This window comes from Candoia aspera, chromosome 1 (assembly GCF_035149785.1).
Source record: "Candoia aspera isolate rCanAsp1 chromosome 1, rCanAsp1.hap2, whole genome shotgun sequence".
Classification (NCBI taxonomy): domain Eukaryota; kingdom Metazoa; phylum Chordata; class Lepidosauria; order Squamata; family Boidae; genus Candoia; species Candoia aspera.
The window spans coordinates 88,156,941-88,183,786 of NC_086153.1; the positions used below are offsets into that span (position 1 = coordinate 88,156,941).

At 37.8% G+C, this 26,846-nt stretch overlaps 1 protein-coding gene across 4 annotated transcripts in view; it reads right to left on the reverse strand.

Moving 5' to 3' along the window:
- UTRN (utrophin) overlaps positions 1 to 26,846 on the reverse strand; it is a 398,463-nt gene that overhangs the window by 78,311 nt on the left and 293,306 nt on the right. For all 4 annotated transcript variants that reach the window (XM_063309056.1, XM_063309084.1, XM_063309065.1 and 1 more), the window contains 4 exons: positions 25,750 to 25,828; positions 24,579 to 24,639; positions 4,992 to 5,053; positions 3,073 to 3,147 (listed from right to left, as the gene is read on the reverse strand). In XM_063309056.1, the coding sequence (XP_063165126.1) occupies positions 3,073 to 3,147; positions 4,992 to 5,053; positions 24,579 to 24,639; positions 25,750 to 25,828 (277 nt within the window). The remainder of the gene's footprint in view (positions 1 to 3,072; positions 3,148 to 4,991; positions 5,054 to 24,578; positions 24,640 to 25,749; positions 25,829 to 26,846) is intronic.

The window sequence follows — 26,846 nt, forward strand, 5'->3', positions numbered from 1 at the left end:
CCTGTAACAAATAGAAAAAAAATGAAGCGCATCTAAATTATTTGCCCTTAGTTCCCATTAAAATTAAAATGTGGAACATCTTAAAATTCAACTTGCCTCACAGATTTCAATGTGACCCCAGAGAGATTAATTTAGCCTTCCCTGAATCCAACTATAGAGTTGAAATGCTAATTTACTTGGATTTGTTACCCCAGGAAAAAGTAGGATCTGCAATTAAACTGCTGTCATTTCCTATTCATGCATCATTCTTAAAGAATCTAGATTAGTCTTCCCCAAGCTGGTACTGTACTTGCCAAACGTATTGGGACTACACATATTGGAGTTATTATAGTCTAATGCTGTAACTTTAAGCTGGGAAAAAAACATTTTATTAAAGTATATTATTCTCTGCAAAGACTCTAACAGACTTACTTCAGGCTTATCCCTATAATTTTTACCCCAAACCCTTTGAACTTTGCAATTGGTATGCTAAAACAGTTGCCTCTAACTGTCCAATGTTGACCCTCTGTTAAAAGTGATTCAATCTGACCTTCTCTTTGCCGTAATGTGTTAGCCCTTCTGAAATTATATATAGTCTGGCACTCTTGGAGCATTTAAATTATAGTAACTATTTCCCATTTTAATAGAATATACATGAGAGCTTGGTTTGGGTGATACCTAAGATGGAAGCATTGCAGAGTTGTTCATCCAAATCTACAAGTTAGAGAATTAAAGAGTCTCCAAATTAAGCTTTTCAGCTTGTTTTTGGTGCCTTCCGATAATAAAATATATAATACTTTTTCCACTTTACTGATCCAAAATAGAGATAGGCTACCAAGCTTTAAAAACCAAGTCAAGAAAAACTGAAAATGTAATGTTTTCTAAAGATTTGTCTGTTGATGAATTAAAAACATTTAATATCTAATAGAGTGACTGCTTGTTTCTGTGCAGAGTTTATGGGATGTTTTATTGTCAGAGCTGTTGGAAAATTAAAAAAAAAAAAAGGAACACCTGTTAGCATTTCTGCTTCAGAGAGATTAGTTTAAAAGAGCAAAATTGGATTTGGGTTCGGTGAGGCCTGGCAGCCAAGCAAGAGTTTTCAGCTCAGTCATTTGCAGTCATTCTGCACAACATCGACACTAAAGAGATTTCCAGTAACTTATCTCCTGGACTGTGAACAGGGAAACCTTACATTTTTTCTGGGAAGGCAAGGCTAAAAATAAAAGTGTGATTAACCTACTTCTTGGTGCCAGAATCGCCTTACCACTTTCTCTCCTTCATTACCTGTCCACAAAGCCCTTGATGTTGCGACAAATCCCAGTGCCATTTTATATCTTGAGAGAATGTCTCACTGAACAATTACTGCTCAGAGAGCATTTCTATTCAAAAGGCCAAAGAATGCATCGGTTCAAGATTTGATAGTTCCCAGCCAACATCAGGCAATAGATTTTATGTTTTTCAGTATTCTTTCTGTATCTTTCAAGCTTTATGTCTTGTTTACATTACTAGACTATATATTATGTGCAGATTTCTGTATTGGATTTACACTGAATCAGTCCTGTGCCTGCATTCACACTATGCAATACAGAAATGAATATACTGTTGCCGTTTCAATCTATCTGTAGAGATACCGAGCTGATCGTTCTTTTGGGAACCTGATTTGCCTTTGTGAAGCCCAAATTGTCAGTGTAATCCACAGTAGAAGAAAAGCAAAAGATTTGGCTGCTGCTAAGCAAAGAAAATAAGCAGCTGGGAGACTGAAAAAGACAGCTGTAGGTTCCTAGGTATCCTTGGAAATTTCAGTAATGTCAACTTTAGTCACATACCGCTCCTGCTGCCCCATTCTGTATAATCTCTTGAGAGATTATGTTCTGCAGATGCAGGGATCACTTTTTAAAAAGAAAAATATGTATGTTTATTTAAGAACATAACCCACAACCAGGAATCCAAAATGGTACAGCTCACTGAAAGATATATGTGCTTTAATCATTCTTTCAGCAAACAGCAAGGGATTTTCCCCACTGCATGCTGTTCTTCTACACAGTAGACAATATGACATGGCATAAAAGTTCTTTATGTTTATGTGTGTATGTTTCCCCAACATATATTTTGCTCCAAAAGGAATCATGGACAAATCTTCCTACACCATCTCGCCCTCTTCCTCTCATTCATCTATTACCTACCTTAATTGCTTAGAATTGTGGGTGTTGTACTCCCCATACATTTCCCGGGCATCAAGTGTGCTTATTATTTGCTAATTTACAGTTTGTATACCATAAAATTCAAAATGGGTTATATCCATAAAAACAAATTAACCATAGGCAACATAAATGATCATAAACTGATATAAAATTCAAATAAATAAAGCCAATGTCTCATCTTACCAGCAATGGCATGCAAGCACAACCTTAACCTCTAGAGACCCTCCAAAATAAAATAATTTTAAAAGCCTTCCAAAATGACAGCAGAAAAGGAGTCATTTTGGACCTCTGAGGAAAGAAGCTTCAAAGGGCAGGGACAACTATCAAGAAGACCTGCCTCTAAGTCCCCCCCAGTAAGCTTCACCGGAGGAAGAGTCCTGAAGCATCCCATCTCAGATTAAATGCACAAGAAGGGTGGATTCGATTAAGAAGTGATGGTCCCGAAGGGAATTTGGAGCTAAAGCCATGAAGGGTTTTACAGGTTAAGTCTAGCACTTTGATTTGGACTACTGGCTGCCAGTATGGTAGCCACAGCACAGGTGTTATGCCACTGAAGCAGCTTACTCCTGTCAGCAGCTGGGCTGTTGTATTTGAGAACAACTGCAGTTTCTGAATCTTTGCAAAGGCGGTCAGCCCATGACATGCGCCTTGCAGGCATCTAAACACAAGGTGATAAGAGAGTATAAATCGCTGTCATAAGGTCTGCCACCCCATTCCAAAAAAGTGTCACAACTGATGCAAGTTGGGTGAAAATGGATTCATGCTAGGATTGATTAGAATTACCATTTTGAACACCAAAATCTGCAGGTCAAGAAACTGTCTCCAGATTCTTCAGGATAATTTTGTTTCCTGAAATAATAAAGAAATAACAAACTTTGAAAAGTAAACTTACAGCACAAGGCTTTTTGTAGTCTCCGGATCTTGATGGCTGTACGGTAAGCAGAAAAGCGCACGTTGTTCAAGTCAGCTAAAAAAAGGGGAAAGAAGAAAAAATCGGTATATTCTAAGGAAGCATTAGCCCAATACTATGAAACAATTGTTGTCAATTTTAACAAAATGTATCAATAGTTGATTCTCTTCTTAATTAATTAAAAGATGAGAAAATAGGAATGCAGTACTACAGATCAAGTAAGAATTTAAGAGTCAGTTCCTGTTCAGAAGAATGAATAGGATAGTGGAAGTCGTTTAACATGTTAGATAGTCCTACTCTGAATACCACAGTAACATTTACATGAATGGATTCACACGGGAAAAAACAATTTCTGCCTGAAACTTACTACTTTTTAAAAATACAAAACAGGTTAGTTACTGTAACGTGGAGGTATGCAACCTCTCAGGCCATGGCCTGCTATACCAGGGATGGTGATTCAAAAATAGATCAGAACAATGTAGTAGATGGACCCAAAGGAAAAGTGAACTGATCTGATTCAATGCAAATTAAGTCAAATATAGTCAAGGTGTTTCTTTTTTAGTGACAACCCTTGGAGATGCTCTGGTGGCCATTCCTAAACCTTTCAGAAGTGCATGAGACCTTGATTTTCAGTAGCACATTCTGCCCTGCACCAGTCCTTTCCATCTGGCATATTTTTGGTGTGGCCCTCAGAGGCTCCTTGCAGCAGCTCCCACAATTCCAGGCCTGCATGGTCAAAACTGTGATAAACACACACTGGTAGCAACTTTCCCAGTAGATGTGAATTCTATGGAAAAGGGCCACATGATCGATCTCTGACTGTGTAGTTCTTAATTTCAATATATTCATAACCAGATAAGAAGTGCTAGTAATGCATCTAACAGCAATCCTTGATGGCTATACTTAGAAGGTTTATTTCCAGCCTTTTCTCCAGAAGCTTGAGGTTGCATATATAGCTCTGTTTCCTTCATTCCCACCCACCCTGTAAAAACAACTGAAATAGGTTGGACTAAGAGAGAACGATGGGCCTAAAATCACCCTGTGACTTTCATGGCTGAGATTTAGAAGGAATCTGGTAGCACCTCTTCAGACTAACAATTTTATTAAAAGGCATATGCTTTTGTGAACTGTAGCTCACCATCAGACACATGGAATGGTTAAACTGAGGTAGGATTTCAACTGGGATGATGCAGGTAGGGGAAGGAAAGGGTGGTTATGTACATGCAGGTTACAAGTACTTGATCAATTAGCAATTGTAATGGCTTAAAAATCCTTTTTAAAAAAAGACTATCTGGGATAGCCTGTAACTTCTTTACATGAGTTCTGTCGTGCTGGCATCCACTTCATACTGTAGCTGAGGCAAACTTGAAACCTAGTCCTAAACTCAGCGCCTTAAGCATTCCACAACATTGGCTATTAAAAGTCATTTACTGCTTTCATAATGCAGTTCTTATACCTTGAATTTATTATTAAAGCAGTACTAGTCAAATTATATTCCTTAGAGTGTCATCAAGCAAATTTATGAAAATGTTATATTCAAATGCATGGGATGACATGAAGATATGCCTTTTTTTAATGAGTGAGGAATAAATATGATCATTATACGAAAACTCTGCTTTAAGGGTAAATTGCAACATACCTTTGCTTTAACTAAAAGGCTTACAATTAATAAACTGAACTTGGTGGATGTTTAGGGAGGTATAATGTCCTTATGGACCACAAAACAATTTCCTCTAAGCAAAAAAAGCACAAGCATATGACATAGGCATTGGCGATAGTTGACTTTAAGAACTATTAACCTGAATGATATTATAACAAAGTGTAGGGTTACTTATATCCTGTTTATGTGGCACAGACTACACTTTTGCACACAGAAAGGCTTTAGTTTTAAGGGCACTTACATAATGATTGGAACAGTTCAGTCATTTTAGGGTGATCCCAGGAGGTTGTTTGAGTGTGATGACTGTAAGAAAGAATCATGCATATTATTTTCAATCACCAGGAAGCAAAAATGAAATAAATAATGAGAATAATAGCTATATCGTTAATACACAATGACCAAATTTTAGGAATCTAGGCAGCTACGGCTACCTGCTGAAACAAACTTCAGACTTATGCATCATGTATACTTACTGTGTGTACCATTTATACAATATGAAATGGCAAGCCACTCTTGAAACATGGGGAATTTAGCAAGTAGTTTTTAGTATAGTGTCAGAATCTTTTATCTGAAGAGCATGTATTAGATCTTTATGGAATAAGATTAATTCTTTGGCTCTACATTTCTCAGATTTTTAGTATTTTCTAGTGTAGTGTTGTTCAAGGGTCATACTACAGGGTGATTCCTTAAGCACTGGAAGCCTCCAGCCTGCACCTGAGCACAACTGGCACTGATCCATCTTGATCTGAATGCTGGACCACTCTCAAATAGATCCTCCTGTGACAAGGACTTCTCCATGTAGCCATGCTGTCTTTGTCTTTCTGGTTTTCTACATATAGGAAGCAGAATTCCCTTGGGTTTGATGGATGGTCTGAGTCAACCAAGGCAGAGATAGGGCAGTGGGGCATAATGCCACTTCTCTGCTGTTGCCTGGCTCTGGGCTCTTTGTCCCAACACAGAGTCCTTCATCATAGTCCTCTTCCTCATCTGAGAACGATTCTCAGCCAGCAGCATGACAAGTCCTCACTGCACAATATTCTACCCCGTATGTACTCTGGACTGAAATGCTGGCCATTCTCATGTTGCCAAATTGTATCCCATATTTTGAATTCTCGGGCCCCTTTTATAAAGAAGCATCCCCCCAACCTCCCTTGAAATCTTTGCAATCATCACAATATCTTTTGTACCTAGCATGCAAGTAATTTAACTCAAAAGGCAATTGGTATTACTTATTTGAAAAAGAAAAAGAGAGAGAACAAGAGAGATGCTCTGCAAATGCCCTAAAAATACTTATCAAGATGCTTAGGCAGTATATATTATTTTCCAAGGTAGCTGCTCTCTCTGCTTGGATTCATATGGAACATCAGAATTAGTCTATTTGTAAGGGTGAAAAAGTAATGGTTTCACTGAGATTTTTTTTATTATAAAAGAACATTTTGCAACAATTGCAGTCCAAAAACTAACAGTATTCAGATTAACTTTAATAGTTACAAATATACTCAAAATGACCTTTAATCCACCCATTCCAAAAATCATGAAGTAATTGCTTTAATACACTGCTATATTTACCTTCTAAGAATATTCTAATGCAATGAATATTACAACTTTGCCCACCATTTAACCCATCAAGAGTTTGTATATTCAGTTCTATATACAAAATAGAAAAGTCGGCTGGCAGACAGAACTTCAAAATATATTGCAATCACATTCAGTTTCCATATATATACAGTACATATACTATTTAGGTAAAGGTAAAGGTTTCCCTTGACATTAAGTCCAGTCGTGTCCGACTCTAGGGGGCTGTGCTCATCTCTGTTTCAAAGCCGAAGAGCCGGCGTTTGTCCGTAGACAATTCTGTGGTCATGTGGCTGGCATGACTAAATGGAACGCCGTTACCTGCCCGCCGAAGCAGTGCCTATTAATCTACTCTCATTTGCATGTTTTCGAACTGCTAGGTTGGCAGGAGCTGGGACTAGCAACGGGAGCTCACCCCGTCACGCGGATTCGAACCGCTGACCTTCCGATCCGCAAGCTCAGAAGCTCAGCGGTTTAACCTGCAGCACCACCGCGTCCCTACATATACTATTACTTCACTCAAATAATGCTTAGGAACATCCAATGCAGATTAGAGCTCTACATGGAAAAAGAAATGCCAGATGTTCAAACTAGCTTTAGAAAAGGCCAAGGTACACATTATTGCTGATGCATGCTAGATAATTGAGAAAGCCAAAGAATACCAAAAAGAAGTCGCTATGTACTTCATTGATTATAGAAAGGCCTTCAATTGTGTCAATCACATCAAGCTGTGGAATGGACTCAGAAAAATGGGAATACTAGAACATCACTGTCCTCAAGAAAAACTTCTATACATGTCAGGAAGCCACAGTATGGACAGAACGTGGTGAAACAGACTGGCTCCAGGTTGGCAAAGGAGTGAGACAAGGCTGTATCCTCTCACTTGATTTATTCAACCTATATGCTGAATATATATTAAGGGAAGGTGGGTTGGTAGAAGATGAGTATGATTTTAAAACTGGAGGAAGAAACATCAATAACCTGCACTAAGCTGATGACACTACCCTGATAGCCAAAAATGCAAAGGATCTGCAAGCCCTAGTAATAAAAGTCAAGGACCACAGTGAAAAATGGGACTAAAATTAAATATAAACAAAACCACACTAATGACAACAAGTAGAAAAACAAACCTTAGAATTGACAGTGAAGATATTGACGTGGTGGACAGCTTCTCCCTTTTAGGATCAACCATCAACAGTAAAGGAACAAGCAGTCAAGAAATAGGCCACAGACTAGCACTTGGTAGAGCAGCCATGAAGGCCTTGGAAAAGATATTCAGATGTTGTGATGTTTCTTTATCTACAAAGATCAGAATTGTGCAATCAATGGTATTCCCTGTGACACTCTATGGAAGCTAAAGTTGGACTCTGAAGAAGCAGAGTAGGAAGAGTATTGATGCTTTTGAACTTTGATGTTGGAGAAGACTCCTGAAATACCATGGACAGCCAAGAAAACAAACAAGTGGATCATCAAACAAACCAACCCAGAGCTCTCACTCAAGGCACAAATGACCAGACTCAAATTATCAGACTTCAGACACATTATGCAAATTATCCTACTTCGGACACATTTTGTGAAGACCCAGCTCTCTGGAGAAGGCTGTTATGCTGGGAAAGGTGGAAGGAAAGAGAAGAGGATATCCAGCAGCAAGGTGGATAGACTCAGTTTCAGCGGCAATGAAACTGAGGAAGACCTGAAAGACCAAATTAGGGACAAATCATCATGGAGAAAATCTATCTATGTGGTTGCTGACAGTAGGTAATGACCTGATAACATGTAATCAATCAATCACTTCATTCAAACCATACTCCAGTGTATTATTTTATTTCAGTAAAACTGGAAAACTAATTTAATTAGATATATTTTAAAAAGAACCTTTCAGACATCCAATATAATATGATATTCATAAATTGGGTATATGTTAGCAAATTAAGGAGTATTTAATGAAGCAATACATTATATTCTCCTCTTTATATCTGCTCCAATAAGTGAGGTACACTCAGGTAAATAATAATGCTGATGGCCAAAATCAACAAGAAAATACATTTTCACTGTTCACTCAACCATGGATATCAAAAAATGGTCTCTATGTGAAATGGAATGTGCTGTACATCTTTCCCAATCTAGGATGTAACTAATTTAGTCACCTCAGTTTGGCACTATACAGGCTAACATATTATGGCAGCTCAGCTGGAAATGGCTAATGGAAATACTAGGTACCAAAGAACTTCCATTACTATTATTTGTATATCTCTAAGTACCACTTTTTTTCCCAGTAAACAAAACAAAACAAAACAACCCTCCCCTTTAAAATTAGCCAATCCAGAGCCAAAATTAGCCAGTAGGAAGAACTACTCACTTTAACATAACAGTTCTAGAGGTCAAGTGAGAACTCATAAGTCTATGCCATGCCCCAGTTAAAAGGTCCCAGCCAAACACAAGCGTGTGCACAAATTCACTTGTACATGGGAATTGAGCACTTATTTATTTATTTATCCAATTTGTCCCCGCCTATCTCCTCCCATCGGGGGACTCTGGGAGGTTTACAATAATCAGTTAAAACAACAACCATAAAATATACAGTATAAAATTACAGTGATAAATAATATAAATAGGAGTAAAGATAAAAAGTCCAGATAATGGAGTTGGAACGTATGTAACATACAAGCATCAAACTTTGCTAATACAGCACTTTTACTGGCCCACTCATCTGTGTTTCCTAAAGAGAAGACTGTAAAATGTTGACAAGATCCCAGGACAGAACTAAACAGACAAGAACCTGAGGCTAAACTGGTTCATGAGTGTCTTCTTAGGCTTTACTGATACCAGTTTGGATGAAACTTGCAGATTAGCAGCCAGCACAAATACAAAATAATACAAAAAGTAACACAAAAATCCTAGAATAAAGTACAAAACTTTGGCATTGTGAGATTTTTTGTGATATAGTTCTTATTAATGTCAAAATGGAGAACTGAAAAATGTTTCCAATTATCAGAGAATGGGGTTTTCCTACCCTCCAGAGCTCAGTTTTCAGCTATCACTGCTACTACATTCAACTGATCATTTACTCCCCAGTCTTTGCATCCATCTTCCTTGCTCTCTTCCACTCACATAAAATAGAGCTATTATGGCCCAAGTGCTGTATTACTGGACTGCTAATTCAGTTGACGTAGCTGATCAGTTTGTCTAAAGAAAACAAATTGGCTGTGGGTTCACTGGTTCCCAAGCTGTCTCTTTAATGTCCTATTTCACTAAATCGCTGATGGCTTGAAAAACTGCACAGAAATTGTTATTTATTTCCTAAGACATAAGCTCTCCTCCCTTCATTTGGCAGAGAGCTATCAGCCTGCCATTCTAATCCTCTCAGCCACTGACCTTGGAGGGTTAGGACTGCTTTCACACATTCCTCATAAAATTTAAACTTAACATAATTGTACATTATGATGTGCCTATAAAGAGCAGTCCAAGTAATAACAAGATAGTATATTCTCTGTATCGATCAATGCCAAGTCACTGACCCAAGTAAGACTATCATTTATGTCTATGAGTGACCTCTTAGGATTTGTGCTGTTGCTGTATCTTTCACTACATGCATGGTTTTTTTGACTCTTTGCATGCTGCTGGTGTTGAGTGTCAGCATTGCTACAGCCCCTCATTGATAAGCAGTCCAGAAGTTTGCACAAATACTGTAGGCACCCCTGTTTTCTTCCCCATTTTGGGGTTTTCTTGTTGCATACTTTTCAGCTCTCTTTTCATTCCAGGCACTATAAACTATTCTGACAGTGCAATGGCAGTAGCATCTATTTCTCCAAATCTCCTAACTGGAACACAGAATGTCTTTGTTAAATATTATTTTAAAACCTTTAATCAATGTTATGCCTGTAAATATGAAAATAGTTCTGTTTAAGAGGAATTTATTCCATTTCTATCCTGCTGCAATTCAAGGGACTCAAGAGTACTCAGCAATACAGTTCCAGTCCAGCTGATCCTGCAAATACTCTTAAGATGATATACTATTACCTCATTTAAAGTTCATCTTTCTTCTGTGACCAATTTCTGCTAAAAATGTAAGTTTTAATCTATTTACTGTAGCTTATCAATCAATGGAGAGGTGAACATCAAATTCTGGATATAAACATGGAAATGGAGAGTTAAATGGCTTTTTTATAAAAGCTATTTTGGATCTGTTTGCCACTAGTGAGGAAAAAAAGGAAGTATGTTCTGTTTAATGCTGAGTAATGTGTTTCTTAATTATTCAATTCTCTCACACATTTCTAAACAACAAAAATATTATTTGTTGATTGCAGACCTAAATTTTAACATTAATTTTAACAAAAAAATATTTAATGGGTTGACTACCTTTTATTTCCACATGCACTCTTGACTAATTCTGTGAATATCAGAAGAGAAAGCATAATGTAATAAAAATTGTTTAACTGCTAAGGTAGAGAGCAAAATTTTAGATTTTTGTCACCATTAACAGAAAGTTAAATATGATATTTCTCTTCCAAATGTTAAGGATATTATCACAATATAAGATTTATCTAAGGTATAGATCAGTCATTTCATCAGCCTTGAAAAGTTACAAGGGAAATGCTAGTGGTTTTACAATATCTTAAAATCAGGCTTTAAAGTTTCTTCATGACTCTAAACATCTATTTTCCAAGCTTCCTACTGCAATGGATTTTCATAGTGCTGAGGCACGCCTGTCCTTTCTAAAACATCCAACATGAACTTTCATTCCGTTCATTATTTTCATTCCTGTGCTTTTTTGACAGTGTTAACTGGAAGACTGATGCTTTGCTCAGCACCTTAACCACACATTTTAAAAGATAAATACCACAAAGCCAAACATATCCAATTCAAATCTCAGAACCCAGAAGTCTACCAAATATCTGAAATATGGCATAAAAAGTTTGAGGGTCACAGATTCTTGGAAACGACCATTTAGACCAACCGACAGTTGGCCGTTGAGTCCAACCACCCTACTCAGTTCAAGAATCCAAACAAAAGCATCCCTGACAGGTAGCCATCTAGCCTTTGCTTAAACTGAAGAAAAACTCACATCCTTCATGGGTAATGAATTGGTTTCACTGCTGAACTGCTGTTACCATTAGGAAGTTTTTCCCAACATTCTTCTGGAATTTTTCTTCCTGCAACAAAAGTCCATTATTCTGTAGTGCCCTCTACTAGAACTGAGAATATCCTGTCCTCAACTGCAACTTCCCTTCCTCAACTTCTTTCAGAGAAAATATTTCAATATATGGTACTTAACTCTTTCCCACCATACTGTTTTCACAATTAACTCTTCCACCTCCAATTATTACTTTGAACCCTTGTTGGTATTTTGATGGCTGTTTTGGGGGTGTTGTATTTGTTCCTTCCAGATGTTCAGGTATTTTCACAATCTTCTTTTTGTTTTTATCATATAAGCCACCCAGAGTCATTCAATAAAACAAATAAAGTACATAATAGCAGCATTTGTATTATGACATCACACATGTTGGTATTCTGGCATCATCATGGTTTGCTGTGGACGCCATTGATAGATATTTAAAACCACAGCAAGAAAGAAAACAAGTGAAAAGCAAACAGGAAGCATACAGGATAAAGAGTCAATCAGCTGTTACCACATTACTACTTGATTTTAAGATTTGACAGAGCAGAGAAGACATTTTACAAGGTAGCTTATGTACTCTATGGTTCTATCTGATTACTAGGGAAGTAGCTGGTTCCCATTTGCTGGACAGGTGCAAAGCAGAGGTTGAATAACCATCTGTTGGGACAATTTAATACAGAATCCTGCATAGAAGTTGGGACTCAATGGTTTTTATGTTTTTCATTCAATCAAAATGAAAATTCCTTCAAGAAAGTTCATAACGTTTTACAAACTTGCAAAAGCAAATAAATCAACTTAGAAAACTACATATGTAGAAGTGAAAGTCAACTCCACATCATAAAAATTTCCTTACTTTAGGCATAAAATCTAGGCATTTGGGCATTTAAAAATATTACAATTGCTTTAGTCTTGCTAAATCTAACAAGCTTTATTTTTCCATTTTCTATGTGCTGTACAACTAGCAAAATTGTAATAAGGACAATAAACAGGACTTAGTATGTCAATTGTTCTGTGTTAAAAGTGCAGCTGTGAGGTTTGAGTCTGACCCTGACCCTGAAAACAAAACTTATCTTGAGCTAGAAGGGGAAAACGAAATTTATCAGGAGGGAATTGGGGAAATAGAAACCAGGAGTGACTCAGCAGAGCGGGAGAAATCAGAGATGCTGATTGGACAAACTTCGGAGGGAGGTCTGAATCCTCCAATCAGTGCTCAAGAGAGGAGAGCAGAGAAGTGTGCAAATCAAAAGGCAGCCTGATTGGCTGCAGAGGAAAAATGGCGTGGAAAGGATCACTTAAAAAGGCACACACGCCAAGAGCAAGCTGCCAGAGACAACCGATCCTTCACAGCATCTGCAGAAGAGTCCTTACCGGAGTTGGGAGCGTCACCTGTAGCCGACGCGGAATCAGAGCCAGCTTCTCCTACCGTCACAGACCTGCTTCCTTCACACGTTGCTCCAGTCGAGCCTATTCTTGCTGTTCCAGCCAAGCAGTCTTGCTTCCAGTTCCAAGCCTCGTCTCGCTGTTCCAGCCAAGTTCAGCCTTGCCTCCATATTCGAGCCTTGTCTTGTCGCTCCAGCCAAGTCCAGCCTTGCCTCCAGTTCCAAGCCTTGCCTTGCCATTCCAGCCGAGTCCTGCTTTCTCTCCAGACCCAAGTCTCGCCTTGATGCTCCAGCCATGTCCTGCCTTGTCTCCAGATCCAAGCCTTGACTTGATGCTCCAGTCAAGCCTTGCCTAGCCTCTGTTGTCCAGCCTAGTCTAGGCTCCACGCCCAGTCCAAAACTTGTGCCTCAAGCCTCCTCGTCACACGCTCTAGCTACACCGGGTCTTGCTGCCTCATTGAGAGGATTAGCTGAGTTCTGCTTTGCTGTTTTGCCATGATCTCCTTCTACGTCTGAATCTGCAGCCTTGCCTTGTTATCCTCCACTGCCTGGGTGAACTTGATTGAACTGCACTGCCTAATTTATTCTAAGGATCTTCACTGTTGTAAATAGTTATTTGTAAATAAATAATTTAATAGTAATTCTGCCTGGCCATCTCATAGTCTGAACAGGACAGCAGCTTTCAAAGTACTTCAAGCCAAAACACTAGCACAGCTTCTCTATGTTGCACACAGAGCCTTCTTTTCAATTTTATATCGCTAGAGCTTGTACAATCAATATTTCTAAGGTCAGTCCATCAAGTTCCTAACCATGTACCTAATGCTACCTTGTGACTAGAGACAGGCTTTATGAAAGTTGAAGCTAGAGTATGGTTGGCCATACTCAACTACTGGCTTATTTTCCCCTTGGGCTGTGCAGCCCTAACTATGGGCAATTAATTCCAATCTGTATAGAAACAGGGACTGGCAACTACAATGTCATCTTGGGGCCTCTCCCCAGGTATTCTACTTAACATGTGTTATGACTAAGCTAAAGCACTAGTCAAACAGTGCGTAACAGATACAGAGCACTGTCTGACCTAACTAGGACCCCAAACTTTGTCAGCAAATTCATCAGGTACCCTGCCTCCCCCATGGCATACCCATCCAAGATGGAAGCTCTTAAGCACAGGAAGGCCCTTACTTTGGCACGCTGTCATGCCCTCACTTCAAGCAATCCTTGAGGGTCCATAAAGAAAGGCTTCCATCTCTGGACAAACAGAAGCAACACAGCACATCTTCTCCAGCACTGTATTATAAACATTTGCAATAGTCTCATTCTACAATTTTATCATAAATATCCAGGGTGCATGGGACACTCCCTGTTGCTTTTGGATACCAACTTTGCTACAACATATAGCATTTGCTTCGATTGGTAACATATAGCACTGCCAGTTCTGTGCATCTTAAAATCTGCCAAATGATGAATTCTGGTTCATGCTTGGGACTCAGCATTATACATTAGACTCAGTAGGCACTCATGTGCCATATTATGGTGTCCTGCAATCTAACAGATACAATCTCACATATACTATATATAGAATTTGTAATGTTCCCCTGCACCGTTTTAATATTCCCATGTCTTCTTTTAGATTCTCACTTTTTAATTTTTTATACCTTTTATGTTTTTATATGCACTTTTAGTTTTTAGTTTACATATTTTGCAAGGCTTTTACATATAAGTTTTTATGCCTTTATCTATTCTACTTGTATGCTTCTTTTTAATGATTGTACCTCATCCCCTTATGCTGGTGCATGACTGTAATAAAGATTGATTTGACAGTTATTCTTCTGTTGTTTAGTTTGACATAATAAAATTAAAAATAAAACTATAATAAGTTTTGTTATAATCCAGATATGTTTGCAATAAACATAAATGTTCGTTCAATATAAAATCACCTTAGAGACATCAGTTTCTTATTCTGATAAGCATTTGTCTAAACTGATCACGTCTATTACAAATAGCAGTAAATCAGTGAATTCTTTCTGGCTGCATAAACACAGTGTTTCTATCTCTGCTTATTATGCTGGACCCCATGGGTCCATTTTTCATCAAAACATTTTCAACTTTCCTTAAAAACATCCAAATTTGACATATGAAAAACTAGCCTCTGTCTCCTTGATCTCCTTGATGTCTGGCCAATAAATGGAGCACAGAAATGACAGAAGCATAAAACCGATTACCATTGAACACGAGGGAGATGATATTAAAAAAATTTTAAAATTAAACTGAAAAAAGTCAGATAAAGGCACATAATTACATATGCTTTCAAAATGACAGTTTCCTTGTATTTTGTGATATTTCGGTACAAGCTGGACTCCATGTCCTCATTCTATGCACAAAATTCAAAGGGTCGCCAGAAAAACCCATGTTATGAAGCCAGAGTAAATTATAAAAATTAATCTGAAAAACTTTATATTATATAACTTAGTTTGTCTCCAAGCGTCAGATAAGAGCTGTTCAAGAGCTGAACAGACTTCCTCAGGAGACAGTCAACTCCAAATCATGGGTGGTATTTAAATAGAGGCTGTCTGGCCATCTATTGGGGATTCTGTAGAAGTTTCCTTCACTAGGCAAAGAGTTAGACTAGATGATCTCTAAGTTACCTTCATCCCTTCCATTCTATAATTATATGCAATGCACTGTACATTTATCCCACCAACTACAATGCCTTGACAACTGTTGTAACCTTTGATCAGCTGTACAAAACCATGCATGTCTAGAATTGCCTAGCGCCTCAAAACTGACCCTATCTTTCAATGCAAATTTAAGAGTTGGTACTGATCCATCATGAGCTCACTAATCCAGTCTTCTGTGCATATTTGTGTCAGCTACTGTGAGTTCAAGAATCCTAGTGTTTGAAAATCAGATCCTTTCAGGGATCTTCCAGGGTTCAGTGCACTCTCTGAAATGTAGCTCATTAAAAAAGAATACTGAAAGCATTCTCTTGGAAGTAAACCACTGACTGCATTGTATAATTTTGGGATCATCAGGCTGTTAACTTTGCTTCCTAACTACCACCTAATGCAAACTCAGCTGGGCAGGTGGATGTGCTAGAATGTAAAACCTGGGAAGAGTTATAAATATGCCAACTTTCAGCCAGTCTTGTTCTATCCGTAACTGTACAAGGACTTTGTAAGGCTTGCAGCTCACAATAAATTTCTCATTTTCATTGGAGAAGAGACTGCATGTAAAAGAAGAAACTCTTCTGTGGAACTTGCTTGATTGGTTACGTAGGGGATGGGAGCTGAGGTGATGGGACAGAAAAGTACAGTAGCTATGCATGATATGTGGCAACTGCAGCATCAGAACGAATTTACCCAGCTGTGTAAAACTTTCCTATGCTTTGTGATGCAAACTTCTAGCTCATCCTGTGCACAGTTTTGACTGTGCTGACAAAAAGGTCAGCCCATCAGGATTAGTCAATAACCTTCTAGCTTTATAACATTTGCTGCCAGAAGTAAGCAAAATTTCAAAAGCTTTTGTTGCATCAAATCAATTCCCTGCTTTCCTAATTATATAATTCTATATATGCTTCCCAGGGAATAGATCTCATTGATCTGAGAAGGATTTGCAGCAGTATACTTGAAGGATTACATTTAATGGCCCTTCTATTCTCCCTCTACTCTTTTGGGCATATACGCAAGCTAATGCATAAACTACTGACATTATTAATTCCTTATCCAAAACATAGGAATGAGAACATAAGAACAGCCCTGCTGGATCAGGCCTAGGTCCATTCACTCAGCATTCTATCTGACACACTGACAGAAGCATCTAGGAAGACCATAAGTAGGAGCTCAAGGCCTCAACCCTTCTTTCACACTGTTGTTCCCATATGAAGAGACAGACTGCTCCATGCCTGGAGGCCACACACCCTATCATCAAGGTGAGTAACCACTGGTAGGCTTGTCCTCTAGGAATTTGTCTAGTCTTTTTTTAAAGCCCTCTAAACTAGCAGCCAAGGCTAGGCCTTGTGGCAGCATATTCCACAAATTGATTAAATGCTGGGTAAAGAAATGCTTCCTTCATCAGTCTTAAATTTACTACTCAGATTTATTGTGTGGCCTCCAGTTTTAATGTTGGGAATGAATTACTTTCCCATTTCTTTCTCGCTACCCTCTCCAATTTCACAGCAGAAACTTTGATCAGCTTAATAGTGCTACTCCACTCCACCCCACCCCACCCCACCCATTTATTTATTTATTTCAATTTGTATAGCTGCCCATCTCAAACCAATCATAAAAACAAGTAAACACAATACAAAGAAATTAAATGCAAATAGCAGCCAAGAGATACTATAATCCATTAGCGTCAGTACAACCAGGAAAACGGGGCCCTTCACACATTTGGGACCCCAGGCCTGGGCACATAGCCAGGTCTTCAAGGCCTTCCAAAAGGCCAGCAGGGTCAAGGTTGGATGTTCCAGAGGGCAGAGGGCTATACACTCCCTAAGTGTAGGTTGTTCCTCATTCCCACTCCCAGGACAGATTTGCCCAGAATGTGGATGACATGAGACAATTAGCCTCCACATGTTGGCTGAGGAACAGGACATTCTTTCTTCCTTCTTCTTAGTTCCCTACTTGCTCCACCCATAATTCCTTTAAATCAGAACAACTATTTCTTCAAATAGGGTTGGCTACTATATAGATTTTAAGTAAGTTGAGTTTGGGAACAAAATAATGAAAGGCTTTAAGTAAATCAATTCCATGTTACCTGCTCTTCAGAAAGCATAAGGGCCATAGAAATAATGATTAGAGCACATTCAACATGCAAGGCTTTGGATGCCTTAGTCTATCCAGACACAGAAGTTATAAATTAACTTGCAGTCAATCTCTGCAACTGGGGGGAAAGATTGGGGAACTGAAGTCTTCTCATTGCTGTTGCCAATTATCCTGTGAGCTGTCCATCCTTTCAATCATCCAAGGGCTTTTCTGTCACTGCTGCTGATTGTCTCACTGGCCCATCCATCAAGAGACTGAGAATACAGTATGTAATAATATAAATCTTCTTTTGCCTCAAAGATCCATTTCTATGCATAAAGGCCTGTTACTGGGGGGCGGGGCAAGAGTTAAAGTAAGCACAACGTCTTTTGAAGAATGCCTGTAAATTATTATGACACCTGTCTCACTTAATCCCCAGCTAACTTTAATAATAACTCTTGCACTCTCAAAAATATACTGAGTTAAAACTGAAAAGCACCTATTTTATACTTTTTTGAAAGCATCTTAGTCTGTTCCAACTGGAAAAATGAAACAGCTGTGCTGAATTCATGATCTTAGTTAATCTGCAATTTAGGAATTCTTCAATTTCACCAATGGCATTCTATGGACTCTACCAATCCATTTAGCAGAGTAAGCCCAAGGCCATAATTAAGAATGCCTGGGTTAAAAGTAAATCCTGTTAAGTCTGGAAATGGAGAGGCGTCTCCTGATTTAGAGGCCTTGGGGAGCATACATGGGGCTTTAATTGATAAGCTAAGGAGAAAATGAACCTTGTGATTTGATAGAATCTGTGCCGTTTTACTTCCCCCCCCCCCAGTTCAAATACAATTCTGTCAGTACTGTATTGTGCTTCTAGGATAAATCATCTGACATTTATTGGTTTGGCCAGCATGATGGCTTGGGGTGTTTGGTTGTGTGCTGAACAAAGTTGTTTGTAGTCCAGCTTCTGGGATGTCAGGGAAATTCAATCTTTTGACAGGAATTAAAATCATATTCAAAGGCTGGTTGACTATTTTGAAGAAGTAGCTAATAAAGAAACTAAGCAAGGGAGAAAGAAACACTAGGGTCTTAAAGTAAGCTGCCAAAACCCAGTTCTGAATCACTTTAAGTTTTTAAGTCAAAAAATGATGACAGAAAAATACAGGCATACATACATACATACATAGGTGTCCTTCCTTCAGAATCTTTTTTTCAAAAGACATTTGCTTTGGCAATGCATTTTTCATCTGATGCTAAAAAATAAAAATATTTTTAACTGGACAGCACTTCTAAATATGTCTTTGTTGCCATTACAATAAGATTTCATTTTGGAGAGGAAAAGTAAGTTCTCTTTGAAACTGAAGCACTTTGCAATCTGCAAATTAACTGCCAAAACATTAAAATGATAAATAATTCACAATAAAAGCAAAACACAATATACTGTATAAAGTAAAATAAGTAAAATAAACATATCGGGCAAGTATGAACTACTTTATAGGTACATTATTGTCTCACATTAAAAAACAGGAGACAATTATTGAATTCATTTACAGAGCAGATGGTGGTAATGCTTAACATCAAACCAGACTTTCAATAAAAAAGGACTATTAGGTTAAAGATCTACATCTCCCAAGACTTATACAGGAGTTATCTTTGTTCCTCCTTGAAGGTTTCACAAGCTTATGATGAAACTGTAGAAGCAAAAATAATTTTATTTCTGCAGTCAGTATTTACTTGTTCTTCAAGGTCCATGTGATCCAAAAATACAATCCAGGTTTAATTCACGGTACAGTTCTTTAGAGACGAGATCTGATGTAGCTTACCTCCCGTGCCCTTCAATCAAAATTTTAAGAAAGTTGCTAAGAAGCTAGTGCAAGTCAGAAGGGTAGCAGCACATCTCTTCCACACACCAAAATCACACCTCCAATGGGAGTACCATTTGAATGTAAACAACAGTTTTGGAAAGGTGGTTTTTCTCAGAAGAAATTTTCAATGGTCAGAGATTGCTCAGGCTGCTCTCTGGATGTCATTTTCCTAACAACAAAAAGGTCTGCCTCAATTGTATCTAGGCAATTAAGAGCATACCTAATTTCTACCTGAGATATTTTAAAGAAGGAAGGTGTGATTTGCTTGGACTAGAGAAAAGAAACTCACAAGAACACTAGGTATAAAGGAAATGTAGTTATTATTTATGTAATTGTATTAATTTAATCTAATTTGTGCACCACCTAACTCCCAAATGACTCTGGGCAGCTTATAACTAAGAACCTATATGTATAGAAAAGCATATAAAAGATACAACTGACTAGAAGAGCAAAATATTCAAAACAAACAAACCAAACCAAACCAAACCAGCAAAAGGGGGCTCCACAATCATCCTGAAGAAAGAAGAATCCAGGGTAGGATGGAGGGAAATCTGGAAAGTCTAAGTATATCATTGCGAGGAGGAGCCAGGTTCAAAAGAGAAAGCAATTAAGAAGCCATAAGGTTACATAAGGTTACATCCAGAAGGCGCTGAAAACCTCTGTAATAGAAAACAGCATTTTAATGGAGATGATCCCAAAGCACTAGGTGATCATGCCAGTCTGAATTTCAGGTACTAAACTAAAAAAGCTCCTGATCCTGTGAACTGTCTGACACTACAAAGTGGATAATGAAAAACACAGTACAACTGTTCCTTAAAATGTGCCATTAGACAACCTAAAACAAGCACGTTAGGATTTGGGAGTGTGCATGTTGTACTCCAGGGCACCCATATTTATTGTCCAGCTCAAGTGATACTTAGATCAGCTCTCAAGATGCACTTTAGAACGATGGTTCATAAAACCGTGTAATAAAAGTCTATAGTGTTTCCCCCAGTGTGTGCAACCCAAATTCTTTCTGCTTCTGCTATAGAGCATGGGCCCATTTACGTCTAAGCTGTCGGGAGAAATGAGAGATAAAGAGGTTAGGGACTGCTTATTGAAATTGGACAGTAACCTGCTAGCCAGAGATTCTGCAGTCCATTCCGAACGCCATAGAAATGAAAGCGGGCACAGTGGATCGAAGCAGCGATGGCGCCACAGCAGTCTGCCTTTGCATCATACTTACGAGAAAAGCTTGCTTCACTATTGACCACAAAAGCTCATCTTATACTCTTGGCACCTAATCAGAGATTTGTTGCATGCTCTCATATTTGCAGAACATGGGATAAATCAGAGGGCTTTATTTTGTTCTCTTGAATGACTTTCAATAGTTATTTTTTAAATTTTATTACTTCCATGGGTGCTAGTCCACTGCTGCAACTATATGATCAACTTAATAATAGATGTATATAAATTACACATGTAAATACAGTGATTCTAGGTGAACAAGGATTAAAACTGAAACAAAAACACAATGTAAATAACCAGAAACAAGAAAATAAATATAAACTTATGTGTGAAGTCTAAGAACGTTCCACTTACAGTCCAGGGACTGGAACCAAACCAATCAGCCAACTAGGCATGCTTAGCATCCTGGCCCAAAAACCTGGGGGAATAACCAGATCTGTAATGCTCTACAAAAGGCTAAAGGGGTCAGTGCATCTGGCTCTCCCAAGGTTGCTGTTTCATAAAGGAGGTGCTGCAACAGAGAAGGTACTTGCGGGCAGTGTGTGTGTGTTTATTTATTTAATAAATTTATTCACTGGTTTCTTGGTTTTGGTCCCTGTACTCTGGAATAGCCTGTCTCCCTCCAAGGAAACTCACTGCTGTCCTTCCAGCAGCTACAGTACTTACGACAGACTTATTCCAAAGGACATTTGCAGACTGACATAATTCAGCATTATGCTCATTATTTTTAACTAGATTTTATCTTGTTCTTATTCTTTTATGTGTTGATTTTATGATGTAACTGTTAGAGGTTGCCTGGAATTGCAATGGTATACAACTCCAATCACTCAGTCAATCTAATCCTAATATTTAAATTGTAGCTGTCTGTTGCAGATCCTTTGCCCAATAGGGTGCTTTGCTTAATGTTGATACAGTATACATTTAATATGAGCTGCTTTTCAACCTAGCTTCCCCCTACAAGTGCAAAAGAAATCATCTTTTCATCCTCATGATTACTTTATTGAATTAGGCTATGGAAATAGTGTAATCCATTTTATGAAATACATTCCTGGTAGCATCAGCATTTTTTCTCTATCATCTCAAAGAGTTCAAAAATACGGTGCATATTATAAAACCAAACCTCCCAGCTTTCAAATGCCAGAGGAAAAGTAAACCTTTCTCATGACTTGTAGATTCTCCCCATTCCATACAAGCAACCTGATAAACATGAGCAACTAATGCAACAAGAAAGAATAGTGTAGTTTTAAATGAAAATCAATCCTGAAGTGGCCCTGAAAGGACACAGAGTATAATAAAGAGTGAATTGAGAACCTGGTGATGCCTATATGGCAAATGAGCTGAACAGTGATTTCTCTGAAGTAATTTTATTTCCTAACTTGGTTCATAACATAAGCTATATTTTCTATGTTTTATAGTCAGTAATCTGAAGATGATTTTAGTGAAGTACATTTACTCTCATGTTTCAAAATTAGTGTATGGCCCAGGGACTAATAATTTGTAACTCCCATCAATTCTAGTTGCAGGGACCTAAGAAATCATATTATTTCCTGCTGAAATCAATGGGATGTGAAAGTGCTCCGCTTTCGTCAAAATTGCCTATCACCAGCAAATAATACTTGTAGAATGTTTTTGATTTATTTTACTTTCCTGGTGTAATAAGTAAAATAATGGAACACAATAAACTTTTCTTTCTTTCTTTCAACAAGAAACTTTGAATAAAATGTGAGATGCCCAAAAATTGCTGGGGAAGGAAAATGAATATATGGGATGGTAATGGTCCACTCAAAATCTGACAGGAAAATACAAACAAATACAACTCACATTGCATTCAAGACAAATTTTAAAGGTAGTAAAACATTCTCTTTAACCTGGAAATTTAGCTTCAGTTCTCTTTTCCACAAGTTTCTTAAACACCTTTTTAATTTAATGTAAAAGTAGTATCATTAACTTAATAGAATTTCTGGTACCATCAGACAGGATATAGACCACGGCAAAACTGTTGTTCTATTCACTACAAACACCCACACTGATTAGGAAAATAAAGCCTAACAAAACAAGTAGACAAATTCAATTACTGAGACTAATTATGGCAATATTTCTACTTTTAAAAAATCGATTAGCCACGATTATATTCTCCCATGGTAGCACACAGCATTATATTGTAATCACTTACTGCATCTTTGCTGGCTGGTGTACTCTACTCTCTTGGATAGAGAGGTAGAATAAAAAGTAAGCAAGCAAACAAGCAAACAGACAAAATTCAATATCAAATATTGTCATAAAATCACATTAAATATGAACGATTTTCAATCAGACAGTTACAATGATATGCAATTTTATAATGCCCACCATCAGCAAGTGCCATTAAAACAGTCAGTTCAAAGCCATAGTAAACTGTTTGTTTAGGCTTATATGCTGTTCCAATCCAAAGGATTCTGAGCTGTTTACATTTTCCCCTTAAGAGTAAAAAGGTTTAAAAAATCATAACAAAATACAAAAACTTTGGCACTCAGGAACAATCAGGCATCAAACAAAAACCCACAATAGGCCTCATCACTCACAGCAGTTCCATTCCCAAAGCTCTCTTCGAAACCATGTTTTAACAGCTTTCCTAAAGCTTAAGGTGGCAGGACCAATCTGTTTTTAGAAGATAAAGGGAGCAGTGACTGAGAAGGCTTGATCCCATGGCCTCCAAAGAAAACAATCCCTAACAGAAGAGACCTTAGGAGAGTCCTCCACCCTCAAATTGTTGCATCTATTCCAAGACAAATACAAGTCTAATGTGTTAGCTCCTACAAGTTGGAGCCACAGTGATCTGGGACAAGTCCAGGGTTGACATGGTGGCCATGAACCTCAGAACCATTCCCAGGGATGGCACATGGAAGCACCTAATGTCTGGGGAGCTCCAGTGCCATCCTGGTGATGAGGGAGGAATGCTGTCATGCAACAAAAGCAATCCCCACTTGTACTAAACTTCAAGAGTAATGCTTCACATCTGGTTATCTACAGAACAATGCCTCTAGTCACTTGTTGAGCCTTGCAAATGAGAACTGCCATCCTGCCTCCCTGGCCTTGGACTCATAGCTACAGCCATACCCAAAACCCAGAAAGGTACATTTTAGAAAGGGGAATGCCCCCTTCTTTCTCAACCAGGTTTGGTAATGCAAGCCAGGTCTGCCCTCTATTAGATTATGGATGAGGAGATATATAGTACAGGCAGACCTGGCATTAAGTAGCTGCAGCTGGAGGAAAAGGCCTCTAAGAACTGGATAACCTGGCTCCTGCACTGAGGAAAGGGGGCCAGAGGCAGGAGCTGGGGAAGCAGCCATAGATGGGATAAAACATACATCTCTTGAGAGTAATTCCATAAACATTCTACCTAGTATTTGATAAGACTATATTAAATATGACAAACCTACATCATCACCATCATCATATGTCCAGGAACACATTGGTAACTAGTACAAAATATACAAAGCTACTATTAGCTTGTTGTATAGCTACAACAAAGACTCAAGTAGCTTCATTTCATATAAACTGAAGTTTCCAGGGGTAACTTCAGCTAGAGCACTTGAATAGCAGACCAGTCTGGATATAACTTTCCCTAAATGGGCTCAGGCCAAACTTTCAAAACTAAAGATAACAAAAGGTGTTCTTGGTTACTGCTGCAATTCTTTGTTTCCACAGACAGCAATGACTCCAAAAAGATATTCTAGCTACAAACTAGATTCTTTGGGGGAGTGCAACTCTACTCAGTTTCTTTTATCTAGATGGATAGATACTTCCACCCAAAGCATTGCTGTCTTGTCTAATTACATGACCTCCCAATATAAGGAAGGACAGCTGAAGATTAATAGAGCTTTTAAAAATCCCATTCATTTTATTCTAATACAATTATTACAAGAACAAATGCCAACTTACTTAATGTAGTATGGAACTCTGTTCTGAGACACTGATCTCTGCCATGGTAGTTGTACAGAAGCTTTAGAAATAAAAAAAGGAGGTAAATAAATCAAGAAATTGATAATTTAGTGTTTACAAATAGACATATTTGTACAAAGATGCTGAATGTAGGAAATGAGAAGAAATATTCCAAACTCTGGGAGTAAACCCTCCTGGACAGTTTTTTTTTAAGCATTTATCTTCAAAATCAACACCACTCATTTAAATGGTCACCAGCTTAAAACAACTGTTGATGCAGATCCACTTGTTTGAAAGAGAGCTTGGCTCCAACCAGTCTACTTAATGAACAGGCACAGAATACCAGCTGATTGCCTGTTCTTTGGTTTGGGGGCTTGTGTTTTTCCTTCTGGACTCTTTGCTTACAAAGCTGAAAGTGGGTGCATATATTGATTCAATTTTAAAAACATACATTTCTAGAATGTTTTTCACTGAATTTCCAATAGTTGAGTTACTTGAATACAGAACCGTTAACATTCTGTATAACTGCTGAAAGTCACAGTGAGTATACAGAAAGGTAAGATGAACATTGCAGTTAACAGCACCAAGTCAACACCCTCCTCTTTCCTTGTGAGTTTTAATCAAGATTTAGCATTGTGTCCAAAGTCATACATTACCTCTGTATCATCTTTTTTTCTATCTAGGGATTGCAAACCTGCTCTCAACACTGGCTAAGCAGCATTTGATTTTAATTCTAAATTGTCCTTCTCTGAGAACTGTCTTCTCTTTCAGACTCTGAAAAGTTGTCTCAAAGGATCTTCCATACATGACAATCACTCTGTTCCATATTTTCCTCAATACCAGTTATTAAAACACACACACACACACACCAGGTTCAAGCTGCAAATCTAAAAACACTTGGCACTAAGAGGTCACAGAGGTACATCCATCACAAAATCTTAGCCATACTTTTTTCCCTTGTTTACTAAGGAATGAAGAACATTCATTAGTAGATTCTTTTAAAAGGATAATTATTGCAGGAAAACTATCTGGAAATAGCCTCTTGTTCAGAGACGACTTCCTATGACTGATATAAGCAGCAGCATTGGGATGAAAAGAAAGTTAAGAACCTTTGAAGTACCTCATTTATCTACTATTAGAGTTCTCATTGACTTATTTCATTAGCACTTACTGGAAAGAAAATCTTGAGATGCAGGTCCATAATCACACTGTGTTTCTTGTAGTAGTTTTATGCGATCATCTACTGATATCTGCATATAAAAATACAAACAAGGAAAAGTAGCAATAAGCTTTCAACTGATCGTACAAAGTCAACCTCATACAGCCAACGAGGCAAACAGTGGTTTACAATTCATTTTAGCAAATAGATTTTAAAGGGAACAAGATACTCTCTCCCCTTAAATCTGCTTCCCTGTTTGTAATGTTTAAATAGAAGCTAATAATGATCCTTCTGTAAGCAATGCAAATCAATAACAAACAAAGGCCTTCTTAGTGCCTAATATTGTCTACTGAAATTTTCACTTCCTCTCTCATCTAAGTGTCTGCAGTCAACATGCCTCATTTTGATTGAACTGATCTTTACAAGGAACCACACTGGAACATGCTGGTTAGTGATTGACTTTATGGGTCAACATCCTCCTGGTTTGCTAATTAAAATGCATGAACATATGCAAGGGGAGCACAACTACTCAGTCAAATCTCTGTAAGGCATAACAAATGTTTCAGATGCAAAATTAGACTGAAATGGAAGAAAAAATATGTTTTAGAAATCTTAATTCATTACACAGGATTCACTGTTTCACCACAGAGTATACCTACACTTTGCAAGTTGAAAATGTCAAAGACAAAGGAAGAATTCCTCCTGCTTTCAAACTTTTCACAGTTTAGTCTATTGTGTTTTTTGTTTTTATTTTGTCTTTCATTTTTCCTATTTCTTAGGAGCATTTTTTCTCTTTATGTTTTATGCTCTGTTTAGTATAGGGTATTTTAAAAATATCTTCCTCTTCACCATATAACTTTTTCTTACATAACAGACAAGGTTTTTTGTTTAAAAAAAACTACATCATTTTTATATAATAGTAATACAGTTATATTGCTATTTAGTGGCATTGACTGATATTTATTTTAATTTTTTAATATATTGTATATATTATGTTTTAAAACAATTGTTAATTGAATTGTTTTTGGATTAAGTCAAATAGATTAATTACATAAAACGTTTTGTAAACAGTTCCATTATCTTTTCATGATGGCCACTTACAAAAGTGT